At 37.3% G+C, this 14,421-nt stretch overlaps 2 protein-coding genes across 4 annotated transcripts in view; both read right to left on the reverse strand.

Moving 5' to 3' along the window:
• The window catches only part of LOC122827298 (vang-like protein 1), a 98,116-nt gene that overhangs the window by 44,555 nt on the left and 39,140 nt on the right, over positions 1 to 14,421 (reverse strand). The gene's annotated exons all lie outside the window — the stretch shown is intronic.
• On the reverse strand, positions 9,932 to 14,202 carry nhlh2 (nescient helix loop helix 2). 2 transcript variants are annotated; one of them, XM_044110086.1, is made up of 3 exons: positions 13,882 to 14,148; positions 13,614 to 13,727; positions 9,932 to 12,655 (listed from the first exon to the last, which is right to left on the reverse strand). In XM_044110086.1, exon 3 carries the CDS (start codon positions 12,612 to 12,614, stop codon positions 12,240 to 12,242), a length of 375 nt encoding a protein of 124 aa, XP_043966021.1. In that variant the 5' UTR covers positions 12,615 to 12,655; positions 13,614 to 13,727; positions 13,882 to 14,148; the 3' UTR covers positions 9,932 to 12,239. The 2 variants fall into 2 exon arrangements, with proteins under 2 accessions (XP_043966021.1, XP_043966020.1); XM_044110085.1 differs by having other exon boundaries at positions 13,614 to 14,202.

Consider the following 14,421-nt stretch of genomic DNA (forward strand, 5'->3'; position numbering starts at 1 on the left):
TTTTGGGAACTAATTACTTTACTTTTACTTGAGTAATTATATTATGAAGTATCTCTACTCTTACTTGAGTAAAATTTCCGGATTTTCTACCCACTGAGTGAAAAACAAACATGTTTTAACCAAAAATACACCAGACATAGACACACGCCTAAGGTTTGTCTATGTTTATAAGTTTTATGTTTCATTTGCATCATTTAGACTTTTTGTAATTATGTCACAGAAATTAATTACTTAGATTTTGATATTTAAAATACCATAATTTCCACATAACTTTATATTTTGGTCCGTTTGATTAGGTAATTTTTAAACATTAAATGACTGATGTTTTGATCAGTTACTTCAGTAGCCTTTTTACCAAATACTTTTCTAATTTTACTTGAGTAAAAATATGTTGAAGTAGTGCTACTCTTACTTGAGTGCAATATTTGGGTACTTTGTTCACCTCTGAATTTTTTTTTTTACAGGATGTTACATTACAAACACTAAATTTTAAGCGTTTTTGGGTGGATTTTAAGTGATGGATCAACATAAAAGTAGACAATATTTGTGAAGAGGAAGGAAAGCAATGATATTTAACATTTGTTACAAATAAAAATTAAAAAGTATGGGGCACTTTACTGTTAATCAAATAGAATGCATATGTTTGTAAAAAAAAATAAAATAATCCAGTGATATTTGTGGCAAAACAGTTCAAGAAGTTATAATGAAACTAACAAAAACTGAAACTGAGAAAACAATTTCATCAACTGGAATAAAAAATAATGTAACGAGGAAACTATATCAATCATTTCTAAAACTAAAACATACTGAAAACACAGCTATAATATACTACATTTTTGTGTTTATGAATCTGATCTGAAATTGGCAGAACAAAAGCAAAAGTTGGGAGAAAACACAAGTAACTTGGCTGTTTAATAATAAGTAAATACATTTTTTGAAAATGTTACTTACCCTTAAGTATTCATTATACACAATTAATGTAAACATAGTAGCAAGTCAGAACCATATTGTAAAATTTTAGGTGAATTCTGCACTTAAACTTTAACCAAAGTATGAAAACCTTAAAACTATTAGTATAACTAATAAAAACTGAACGATGTGCAACAAATAATAAGTAATAAAAACTAGCAAACAACTCTAAAAATAAACTAAAGATTACAACAAAATAAAACTAAACTATAATGCAAAGATAAATGCATTCCAAGGAACTGTATCTTAAGTGCAACAATCCACATGTATCATGTTTTCGTCACAGTCCATGAGGCAGAATAAAGCAAACAGCTGAGATAACAAAGAGCTGAGCGATAACAATCTGGCTCAGACTCAGTCACTGAAAGAGACACAATGAAGCCAGCGAGGCCTTCAGGCAGCCTCTTAAAACAGAGCGCTAACATATTAGTCTTAATTCTCCTCCCCTGATAGTCTGAAAACAGCAACAGTGTGTAAGATTCTGCTCTGAATTCATGTTTGTGTCATTCAGGTGTTTTAAATATACATGATTCAGTTTGGTAGAAGTGATAAAATACACGGGTGAGTTTAGAAAGCTTTCTTTTTCATACCAGCTATGAAAATAAATAAATAAATTTACATAAATTATCCACTGCAAACATAAACTAAAAGATCTAAAAAGTGACACAATTTAAAGATGATCAGGAATAGATTACAAACAAAGTCACTAACATCATGGATCATCATGAATATTCCACCATCAGATAGTTCAGGAACACTTAGTTTACACAGCAGAAAAATGATCCAAAGCACACCAGTAGTTCATCAGAATGATAATAAATTGAAGGTTTTGGAATGGCCTAGTCAAAGTTTAGACTTACAACCAATTGAGATGATGTAATATTACTTTAATCTGACTATTTATGTCAATATTTTGTTGATTTTTCCTGTTAGTAAAGATAAACAGCATGCTGTACTTCTTGTTAGTAGACAAATTAAGTCGCTGTTTTTAGTTAACTTTTTTTTTAGATTTTTTTGTTGTTGTTGAATACTTTGCGTCTGCCTAACTAAATCCTGAAGATAGTGCAAGAGTAGACTACAAATCTGACGTTTCTTAATTTCTCATATTTCTCTTATTCTTTATCCTGTCACACAATAAACCAATCTCAGCCTGTTTACAAAACACAAGGCAACAGATGCCTCCAGCATTTACATGCCTATATAAAAATCTATTGTTTCTCCTCCTTTGAACTGCCTCTTTACCATTACTCACAAGCAAACACTTCAATACATCTGATCTGCTGCAGCACAGTGGAGGTCATGACTGGAACATGACCCCTGACCTTCCATGTTTATATTCCCAAGAGGACAACCGTCTTATATAAAGGATGAGAGATTGACTTCCCTATTAGAACTAATTTTGTGACTATTACAGGTTAGTCAGTTTTTCCATTGCTAGTCATGGTTCTTTAACCAAAAATCCTTATTTGCGATATTGATATAAGCTTAAATGTTTGAATGTTTACAAATGTTTGAATGTTTGAAAATATTCTGAATTGAGAAATTTTCAAACTGTTGATTGTGAAATGTTTTGTGCTTCAGTTTGTTTTCTAAAATGTAATAAATTTGTCTAATTACAACCAATTATTTTAGCATCTTCTAGCTGTTTAACTCGCTTAACTTTCTCTTAAAAAATCTGAGCAATTATTAACTTAGTAAAATCATGTTTTGCTATTTTATTAGCTCTGAAATGTATTTCAATTTTGAAGTGTCTTTTAGCCGTTTATACTGATTTTCTACTTAAACACTGATCATTTTTATTAAAGTACATTTAAAAAACTGGTTGCAGTTTAATTTATGTAAATGTTTTTTAGCTGTTAAACATACCAATTTGAAATAATGAAGTAAAATATGAGAAAATGTAAACATTTGAGTATTTTTTCCATAGGTACATTTCAAAAACTGGCTTAAATCTACCTAAATTTAATCTTTAAGTTCCTAAAGTTACACAATTTGAACTCAGAAACAGATTAAACTATACTGGGGAAATTGCCTAATCTTATTGGTTAAAATAAAATTAACCAATAAATTTTATTGGTTAATTTTATTAATTAATAATAAAATTATTAATTAATAATCTTAATTAAAATGATTAATTTTAATTCTTCCCCATTTTCACAGTGAAGTTCAGTTATGTTTGTGGAATATGTTTGCTTAGTTTATTATTTTTTCAAGTGTTTAACAATAGAGGTTCTACATGAGAGTTTGCCACTGCTGCTTTACAAATGAATGCCAAAGGATGTTAAAGATTAGCGTGCCACCATGTGGCAAGAGTCCGCCATTGCATCAGAGGCGGATGACAGATGTGCATTAAATTTTGACATCTGTATTACAGTTTAACGTTTAGTTGTTATTTTTTTTTTTTTTATCGTTTAAATTATTCTTTGTGTGTATTTTTTAACAATTTTATTTAATTTTAAAGAAAAAGGAGGATCGATTAGCTGTAGTGAAAGCTTTGAAATCTCGTTAGCAACTAAATGGAAACGCGAGGCTCTGAGGCACGAGCGGCGTCCGACCAGCGGCAGCAGATGCGGGAGCGCGTGCTGTCACTTTTCACGCGGGAAGCGCGCAGATGGCTCGTGTTGAGATAGCGAGGCGCTGCCGACCCGCCCACCCCCCTCCGGAGATCAATTCGATTTGGTGTCCGGAAGATGGATGGATCTCCCCTCAACGACGTGGAGTTTATGAGTTTAGCGGGGTTTTTGGGTAAATAGGGGAGAAAAATGGAAGCGTGTAAAAATGAAGACGAAGTGGGAAGAGATGGAGTTTATGAGACCCCACGCAGACATGCAGAGGGAGGGGGTCCACAGCTGGTTTTCACATCACGAATGCAGGGCCGAACCAAACTGTTTTGGAGTCCTAAGCAGAATATCATTTGGGGCCCCCCATACCAAGATATCAACAGGAAATACTTTTCTTAAACTACTCTAAGTGTGTAACATTACTTCCATCCACCCATCCATCCATTTTCTGTACACCCTTGTCCCTAGTGGGGTCAGGAGGGGTTGTAACATTATTTATTCGCTTCAATAAAAAATGAACTCTAGTTAATTTTTAAACCAGTGTTAATTTGGCAATCGATTTTAACCTTACAGGAGTAGCTAACTAAAAAAACAAACACTTATTTTGAGTCTCAGAGGGGTATTTAAGAGTACCATTTTTAAATTAACATCCTCTAAACAATAATTTACAATAGTCTGATAGTCTGCAGGAAGAGAATAATCCATTATTTGTCTACCAGCTATAAAAATATATAGAGAATTAATTTTTCCACGTGTTATATCATTTAGTTTTATTATTCAATGTTATATACATAATTTTTCATGCTTGCTTGGGGCCCTAAGCAGTTGCTTAACTCACATATGTTCAACATTTTGGATTTAGCAACAGTTTTATGTTCTACAAATTTTTCTCAAAAAGTTTTATTTTAAAACTTATGTCACATTTTTAAACAAATTCTCTGTTGAAGCAATTTGGTTAAATTTGCATCCTTATTTTTATGCAGAATCATTGTTGTTTCTGAATTAAAATAATTTCAGAATTGAAAACGTAATAGTGTAACAGGTCACAAAGATTCACCTACTATTGAACATCTAAATTACTATTTTACATGAAATGTGAGTAATTTTAATGGTTAGCATTTAATACCTTTCAAAATCAGACATTTTGAAACAGCTCTTCCTTTATGACTAACTGGTTCTACATCCTGATTGGACGTGTGTTGTCCTCTGGGACAGCAGGATGCTGAATAAACTCCCTTTCTGACTCATGGTGACTCGCATCCAGGGGGATTTCCTCAACAAAGCCCCAACAATTGGATTTAAAAGAAAAAATTTTAACCAAATTGAAACCTAATGAATATCTCAGTTTTAACTCTCCAGATTGGGCCGTGCGCCGGGTCCTCATGCGTGCGCACACCTTATGACAGACCCCTGCGATACAGATGGTCAGAGCGTGAGGCTGAATGAGAGGGGGACCATCCGCGGCTGCTGACGCATTGTGGGGGGACGTCTTCTTCAATGCAGCACTTAATGAGAACAGACTGACTCTTTCTCCCTCCACCTCCTGATTCCCCCACTTCTTCCCTCCTCTGCCCATTTCCATCTGTTTGGAGACAAAGGGCCACGAGCCAGCTCCAGCCCCGGGACCCTGCTGGTGAAGTAGGCAGGGATAATACGGCCCATCCCGCGGGCTGCATTTCAACACATGGACCTGGCTTTGTACTTCTGCAGCACGAACACCCTTCAAACTGAAAACACACACACCGGGGCGTGAGCGCCAGAGAAGGGAAACAGAGTTGCGATATTGACGGGGGACTTCTTGCCTGCTTCCATAATACCCGGCGACACAGAGAATAAAGGAGAGGGCGGAAACACAAAAAACCCAGAATGTTGTCACTCGTACTGCGAACATATGGCTGTTTGTTGTCATACTCTTTCTCCCTGTCCAATTTACACAGAGCACTCAGGATCAAATGAGCGTGGATCAATGTGTGTGTGCTCTCCTCCAGGCTTTGAGTGGGCCTGTACCTGAATGATTATGAGGAGAAGGATGTCCAAATGCTGCTAATGGCCGATGTATAATCCCCTGCCGTCTGCACACACCTCCTGACATATGGTCAGTCCTCGGCCTCCACCATTACATAAGCCACACCGCGCAGACAGGGTGGGGTAGGGGGTGGAAACGTGCTACTTTCTCACACACACACACACAGAGGCCACACTGTCAGCCAGGCTGTTCAGCGCCCTCAGCGCTCTGGGCTTCGCCTGTCACTTTTCTTTCTGAGGGTCTTTCTAAAGAATAAATTGAAGAGTACCGATGCTACGGAAGCTTCTGGGATGAACGGCACAAATGGGCCTGGTGGTGCTCCATCGCAGCGTACAGATGGACCCGTCCATTCAATAAGCTTGAGCAGAAGTCTGTCTACCCCGCCATGCCAGAATCACAGCGCTTGTTTTGTGTTCTGAAGAGGACAATCTGTTGATAAAACATACTGGTTTTTCTTTCTCTTTGACAGAAGTCGCCTAAATTACAGAGCCTGTCAGGTCGGAACAATGGGCCTGTAAAATCTGGTTTATACTAATTAAACACAAAAACGTGAGGCAGGAGGTTTCAAAGATGCAGATAATGGAAGCAAGAGAAAATTTTTATAAATGTTGCTAAAAAAACAAAACAATAATCCACCTTTCAAGTGGTTTGGGTACGTCTTCAGCAGATTTCACATCTAGAGACCAGAGGGAGACAAACAGTCACCCCAAAGGTTGTCAACTGATTTCCTCCATCAACTTTTAATTAAAAAAGTTACATTTCGCTCTTACAACAGTTAATCAGAACCACTTTCTTCTGTGAAATTAACAAGTTGTAACAGCAAGATGTAATATGTTAATCTTCTGAATTAAATTAGTTGACATGCAAGATTCAATACTTTAAATCGAACAACTCTAAATGACAAGATACTTTTCACATTATCATCCAAACCCAACAAAAGTATTGGGGTTTGTACTGGTTTGCTGTCAGTCAGAAATGGTTCCCTCTTCTTTGGTAGGATTCACATGACTAAACTTATGTCTTCAACTTCCAAATAATGGTTAGCATAGATTCTACATTTAGGTTAAAGGAGCTACTAGCTTCTTGAGTGACAACCTTCGTTGCACCGCTGTGATGTAGTCGACCTTCATATGTGGCCTTCAAAAGATCCAGGAACTGAATTTGGACCATCCTATGCTGTTTCTGTGAGGCAGCTGCCATATTTAACTCTAAGGTTAGGAATTCTGATTTCAATTGGCTTTTCCAACTTTAAACACAAATTCAGTGATCCTGCTACCAGTACTGAGGTTTTTCAACACTCCTAAATTCATCATCCAACAAGAGGTTTTGTAGTTTGGAAGATCAAATTGGTTTACTGGTTTCGTTTTAGCACTACTGCCCACAAGGTGCTCACAGCAGGCGTTGCAACAGATGAAGGTAAAAGTCAAAGAAAGCCAGACAGATGAGTCACAAACCAGGACTACGGAGACACATAGATGTTGTGGTTTTGTCCTTTTTAACCTGTGACCCCGAAGTAAAGTAAAACACAACAGAGAAGTTGTGACACTTGTCAGAGCTTAGATGTTTCTCAATCTCAGTGTAAATGTGTGAAACCAGAACAGTTCAATCCATCATGTAAAAACTGACACCTAATGATTGTCCAATGAAACCAGGGATCTCCAACCTGTGGCTCTTTAGGTCCTTCAAATTGGCTCCAAATCATGTAGAACTGACCAAATGCTTTGATATATAAAAAGGGAATAAAATGAATATAATGTCTAAAGAATTTCAGCAAGAAATTCACAAATATGATTTGGTTCTGATTTTTTAACGTGAGTGTTTAGTGTGAAAGGTAAGTGGGGGTTTTTTCAGAGTATTTCTTCATTGTCTTAAATTTTTTGGGGGGTTTTGAGTTATGTTCTAATTTTTCTGTTCTAGGTTTGACATTTTACAATTCTGCATTGTAAATAATTTTAAACTTAACCTATTTTTTTAGAACATTTATGGATGGATGTAGTTTTAATCCCATATTTTGTTATATAATGCATTCTGTTGCATTAAGGCAGCCTGTGGCATTTCCACGGTTGAAGGTTCAGCTCCCACTGGGCCACCCAGGCTTCACAAAAAAAGGTTGAACTCCTGATAATCCGATGTAGTTTGGATAAAAGCATTCACACATCTCTAACTCAACAAGCCTTTTCTGGCACAATCGATGAGAATCATTATAAATATTTGGATCTTTGCAGCTCACACCATTTGGCAATATTACATCTCCGCTCTCGCTCTCTCATAAATTTCCATCTCTCCCATCCCTTCTTCCTCGTCGGGTTTCCCACGGGAGGTGCCAGACGGCCAGTAATTTGGTTGTCTTGGCTCGTCTGGAGTAACACCTGCCCCCTCTCTGGGGAGGCAGAGAGCCTTTCAGCCAGCAGCATATATATATGTAGCCTACCACTGCCTTTAGCTGCTGACCACTGAGTGTGGGTTTGTGTGTGCGGGTTTTCTTTCTTGCTGTGAATGTGTGTTTGGACAGTAGAGTGAACAAGCGGTGATGTCTCATAAGTATGCTAAAGTGTGAAGCACTTATTCCACCTTTCAGCATGTGTGTTTGCACGTCTTGCTGAATGTAAATGTGCTGGGCCAGACATTAGGAGGGTTTTGGGCTGTTGTTGTTATTATCGCATGTTCTGGTTTGGTGTTTTGTTGGTTTAAGATTTATAATACGCAGGGTTTCCACTTGTGTATTGTAAGCCTGGCGGGCCACCAGGCTTTGCTTGCTACCAGCCAGACTAAGAATTGCTTCTTATTTTATTTTAAAAGTCTTTTTATATACCAGCAACAATGACAGCAAAAATGGTTTATAGTTAAAACCCTGAAGTGACGCGATTGATGCATTAATCGCTCCATCCTTGCACACACTTGTAGTGTATAGTTGTGTACCTCTGAATTTTTGTAACCACCTTTCATTCACAATGGTCTGTTTGGAAAGTCAGATTGTATAACAGCTTCACCTGCATATGATTCCTCTCTGAACGCTGTGTTTTTGGTGAGAACTGCACCAAGGAACCCTGACGCGTACGCAAACCTCAAAGTGTAACTATAAATGCTTAATTTTGCTTTTAGAGGTTTGCGCTCAGAGTGCAGTGAGACTGATGTGAGAGCGAATATGTTTCCAGTCAACTTTGAACATTTTCTAAGACAAAAACACAATGAGACGATGGTGGACTGCTCTAACGCCCCGACAACAATTGTCAAACCAGTCTGACAATTGTTAACCATCAAATACAGTACAACCTAAATAAAACCCATCTGACAACATAAGGTGCCATTCGTGAGGCCTTAAACTTGAATGTCAACTTCTATACACAACTGTAGAAAACATGCAACAGTGGTGAACCTTTCCATTACTTCAAGATTACATCCACAACTCATCCAAGAGGTCACAAAAACCCCAAAAGACCATACGTTTCATGAGAAAGGTCAGAAAGGTCCATCTAACGTTTTACAAAAACATATTGATAATATCCAAGACTTTCCCAACAGTCAAACATGGTGGTGCAAGAGTCATGGTCTGGGCTACTGTTCTGTTTTGGGAGCTGGATAACCAGCAGTAATAGGTGGAACCATGAATTATGCTCGCCACCTTAAACTTGACCAGGTTTGGGTTATGAAGCAGAAAAAGGATCCAAAATCCACCAGTAAGTCCAGGAGTTTTTTCATTGGCTATAAAAACTCCCAACAACATGAAGGCTTTGGTGTGGCCTAGTCAAAGACTGATTTTTTTTTCCAGTTATGATCTATTAGCAGTCATCAGAAACAGCTGATGGTAGTTGCTGTTTGATTGATATATAAAAACTGCATTTTGTTTTTATTTTTCTATGATTGAACCCATTTTTTAAGAAGGATGCCATGTTTATACGTAACGGTTTATAAATGAAAAATATAAAATTGTCATTGAAATACTCTATTTTCATGTGGACCAGGTCTGTAAATCTTGATCTCCAAGTTCATTTATTGTTTGTTTGTATAAAATAAACCTGAAAGCGCTCACATCCTGTGAAGATGGTTGTGCATTTAATGTATTCTCTGGTTTATATTCTGGTTTTCTGTTTGTAGTTCAGCAAAAACAAAAGTAAAAAACCCAGAACTATGATTAGAAAGGTAGAGGTCATCAACTGACCTTGATATCATTATTTAATATTACTACAGCTCATGTAAATCATAGTAAAAGATGGCAATATAAACTGTTTATCAGTAGTTTTGTATTTCTTGCTGAGACAAAATAGAAGGATCAGATGATAAATCCTTAGTGCTATTTCCCAACAACTGCAGTTCAATGAATTGGGACTTTACTAAAGTGAGTTAAAATGCTGCAAGACATCAATATTTTCTGCCAGCAGGAGTGGGTTTGGATTGGCTGCCACTTATTTTGCCACTCATAAAAAGGCCTTTATGCAACAAAATATTGCAAATTTCAAAAGAGGGCATTCATAGCACCACTTAGAGACATAAAACAGTTACAAATGAGGTTTTTACGATGTCCTGACTTACTAAATTAGTTTTTTTACGACAGATAGTTTGGGAGTCCCAATATTTGTCACTAATGGCTTGCCATACAGCATTGTTGTCTCAGCTAGCATGTTGTTAGCTTATATATTTAATGAACTGAAATGTTTTAAATGTATTCCAACATAGGAAAGGGAGTCTTTCTTTAGCATTTGTTTTTAATTAAAAATAACACCGGAAAATATGAAAAAAGTCTGTCCATTAGAAACCAGCTGTCACACGATAACTCTACTAAAAAATCTGCATAAAGCAACAAATCTACACAACCCTGAAGAGACAAAAAAATCTTTGGATAGAGGATATGTTTTTTTTCTCCTTCTGCTATAAAATTACTTATTGGAATTTTCAGGATACAAAGAAGAGACAAATAAATAAATGTTTTCTAAAATAAGAGCCTAACATCAGCACACCGAAGAGAGTAAATTCAGACTTTGTTTTTGGTCACAGCAAAAGAAGAGGTTTCATTCTGGAAATCACAACAGAACCTCTTATTGTCATGAACTGACAGAAAAACCAGGCTAATCTGAAAACTGAATGACGTCCCAACACAACATTTTAGGGAAGCAAACATCTACGGGGCCGTGGGGCCCCACGGTTCAAGTGCTCATCGTTGCCATCGATCGATAACAGACATTATCAAAGCAAAACAAGGAGACATCGAACATACATTAAAAGCAAACAGGAGATGCAGTGGATTAACAGAAAGTGCCATTTTTCTTTTTCTTTTTTAAACAGGAAAACATCATTACTTACCACGTTCAATTTCACAGCCTAAAAATATATTGAATCAACAAACAATATACATTTATACAGAAAGAAAGACCTGTAATCCGCATAATAAATTAGCAATAATATTAACTCAATTAAATAAATAAATAAATAAATAAATAAATAAATAAATAAATAAATAAATAAATACACTTTAAAATGATTAAGGTCACAATTTCTCATGTCATAAGTAGCACTTGACGCATTGAATTATTTTTTTTTTCCTTTTTAGGAAAACATCTTCTAAACTATAAGATCTAAAGCAGCTATCTTGTTTACATCCCTTCATTTTGATGTGAAAAATGCCCCCCCACAGCCTGACACAGTGAAAACAGGAGAAACGCGTACTGTAAAAAGTGAAATTTGCTTCAAAATAATTCTCTAAAGTTTAATTAAGGAGTTTTATTGCTTACGTTCTATTTCGAGCAGGAATTTAAAATTTAAAATTGTGTCCAGATCAAAGTAGTTTAGCAGCAGCGCTAATGCTAAAGTCAAAGTTGCTAGCAAGTGGAGTTTTGCAAACCTGAGGCAGTTGTAGTTTTCAGGGCAACTTTTAATCAGATCACCAAAATGATCTTAAAAGCTAAATTAGAGTCTAACTTATATTTCCCAACAGAAATACTGTTTAAAATTGATCTACTATATAAATCCAAACAATTGCACCAATTTTATTTAACTTGTGCAGTTTTGTTTTGTCAGAATTATGCATGATATTTTTATTGATTCCAGAGCTGAAAAGGCCTCGATAATCAGCTCTGGTCTCTCCCTAACTCATCAAACAGGATGAGAGGAAATATTTATTATTTAACTGATTTTTCACTATTTGAAGAAAAATAGTGAAGAAAATGGATGGTTACGTAATTAAGATGACTTTCACATGTTTCAGTGGAAAACTGTCAAAAACATAAAAGGTCAAAAGTTCTTTAAGACTGTAAATGTTGTACCACTGCAAAAATTAATTTTAGGGGATATTAATTAAATTTATTCAACGTATGTGGTTTCAAATGTAATGTTTAATACCTGTTGAATTCAAAGATACATTTTCTTCTTTTTATTCGTTCTGCATTCTGCGCAGAGACCAGTAAGGCTATCATGGGTTGAATTAAACTCTCATAGGAGTTAGTTAGAATTTCAGTATTTTCTGGTTTGCAAAGTGACTAATCATTGTTCAGCTGTTAGAAAAATTTGGACTCAGAAGTGATAATAACTCTACCCAACTAAATAGTCTCTCCAATTTTATTGGTTGAATTCTAAGTTGGGTTTTTTCAGTGTAGCATGTCTGCCCAAAGTATCATCTGTGAAAGGCTTAGAAAATACTGCGCGTTCTGTAGAAATCTCCCGCATCAGTCCGCCCGTCCGTCCGCTCCCACTCAAACATCCAACACGTGGTTCAGGTAGGAGATGTAACAAATAGCCAGTCTGAGGATCTCGATCTTGGAGAGTTTCTTGTCCGGGGGCAACGTGGGCAGCAGCTTGCGCAGCTCCGCGAAGGCCACGTTGAACGCCTCCACCCGGATCCGCTCCCGGGTTGCGTGCGCGGAGCGGTACTTGGCCGTGGCCCGCCGCCGCCTCCTCTTCTCCTCCCTGCTCAGCGGCTGCTCGGCTTTGCATTTGGCCCGCTGCTCCTCGCCCTCGGTCGGCTCGTCCGAGGTGCAGCCGGCCGACTTGAGGCCGTTGAGCATCGACTCCGGGTCGGACTGGGTCCACGACAGGTCCGCCTCGGCTTGATCCGGACTCAGCATCATTTTTACTCTCCGAGTGTTGGCGGGCGATCCTCCTCGGAAACCTGGAGGAAAAGGTAAAAAATTATCGAAAAGAATCTAAGCGCATAAATCAAATTAATATAATAATTAATTAGCATTGAGGCCCTAGCGGGCCTCCATACATCCAAAATATTATAAAATCTACTTAAATAATATACACATTTAAATTAGCGTCATGTTTTAGCATTTATTCTATAAAGTAATAACTGTATTAATGCTGCAGAACATTTACTAATCCAATTCTGATAAGATTAATCTCAGAAAAACGAATTACAGCAAAGTTTAGGAAAGCTTTCCCAAACACGTGGACGTGTTTTTATCACTATTTAACGTGTTAAATAAATATATATTTAGTCTAAATTCAACCCCAATCAGAGTCAAATTTGTTTAAACAAAATGATCAACATTCAAACACCAAAAGAGGTTTTCTTAACTTTCACTTTTCAGTCACATTTTGGCTTTTTTTAAACGAAAGGAAACAGTTTCTACTTCTATTCAAGGGAACTTTGCTCAGTGGGTGTTCTCCTGTTTTGGAAAAAAATATTATAATTTTTAATGCTTTAGAAGCAAAAAACTAATTCAGAAATATTTTTAGCTTTTTATCCACAATAAATCAAAGTTAAACTAAACACATTTTTATATCTAAAAGGAAAAAAGCTAAACTTTAGGTGAAAGAAAAGCCTCAAATATGAGCCAAAAACGAAAAATGTATTTCTAATTTTCTTTAATTCAACTTGTGTTTTTTTGTTTTTGAGGAAGAAGCTGGCCATTTCCCCTGTGAATTAACATAATCAGAATTGGCCATCTGTCACAGTGTGATGAACACATCTGCTCAGCTGAGGCCGGAAAGACTTGACAGTAGATCTGATGGCAAAATAAACTCAAACAAAACACTGCAAATAAAACTGCTTATAAAATTATATTAGTTTTCTAGCTAAAATAAATGGGCAAAAATGTAACCTTTAAAACTGATTAACTTACCTTGAAAGAGAGTTGGGAGGAAATTTGGTTCTTTGTTTAATTAACCCAACTCCCAATTAACTCATATTCCACGAGCCGAACGAGCATCAGATGTCAAAGAGACGAACATTCAGGCTGAAGGAGGTGGAGAAAAAAACGCAGAGAGAAAGTACTTTTTCACTTTTTCCTGATGGAAACTTGCATCACAGAACGCTTTGAAAACGGACCGGAAGTCTTCCTGGGATCAGTTCAGGAAATGTGCAGAAAAATGTGAAGATTAAAAACAAACCAAAAAAACCCGATCAGGGTGACGATAAGAGGGGATCAGCCGGTCCTCGGTTGGATTTCAGACAATGGATGAGCTGGGCTGATAGAGAGGCTACTGGTCCGTCCGCCTGTGGAAGATGGGGATGAAGAGGCTGGAGATAAGCGACACTCTTCCAGGTCGGGAGTCGGGCAGATCGCAGATAAATCCCCCCCGCCTCGTCGCTCTGATTCCTCCTCATCCGCCGCGTGTCATGTGGAAGATAAGATCCAAACGATCCTCACTAATAAAGGCTCACTTCATGGACGGAGGGGACGGAATATATTGGAGGAATGGGCATTGTCTAACGCCGCCCCCTCCCTCCAATCCTTCCTCCTCCTCCTCTTCCTCCTCCTCTCCTCACGCCCCTCGGCCCTCAAGCGCTCTGCCTCCCGTGGGAGTAGTGGGCAAAGGGAAGGCAGAGATGTGTGCATGATAAAGGATGGAGGGGGGTAAGAGCAGAGAAAGAGAAAGAAATGCATGTTGTGAGTTTGTGCACGTGTGTGTTTTTAGTGAATAGCAATG

Source organism: Gambusia affinis, linkage group LG24 (assembly GCF_019740435.1).
Source record: "Gambusia affinis linkage group LG24, SWU_Gaff_1.0, whole genome shotgun sequence".
NCBI lineage: Eukaryota > Metazoa > Chordata > Actinopteri > Cyprinodontiformes > Poeciliidae > Gambusia > Gambusia affinis.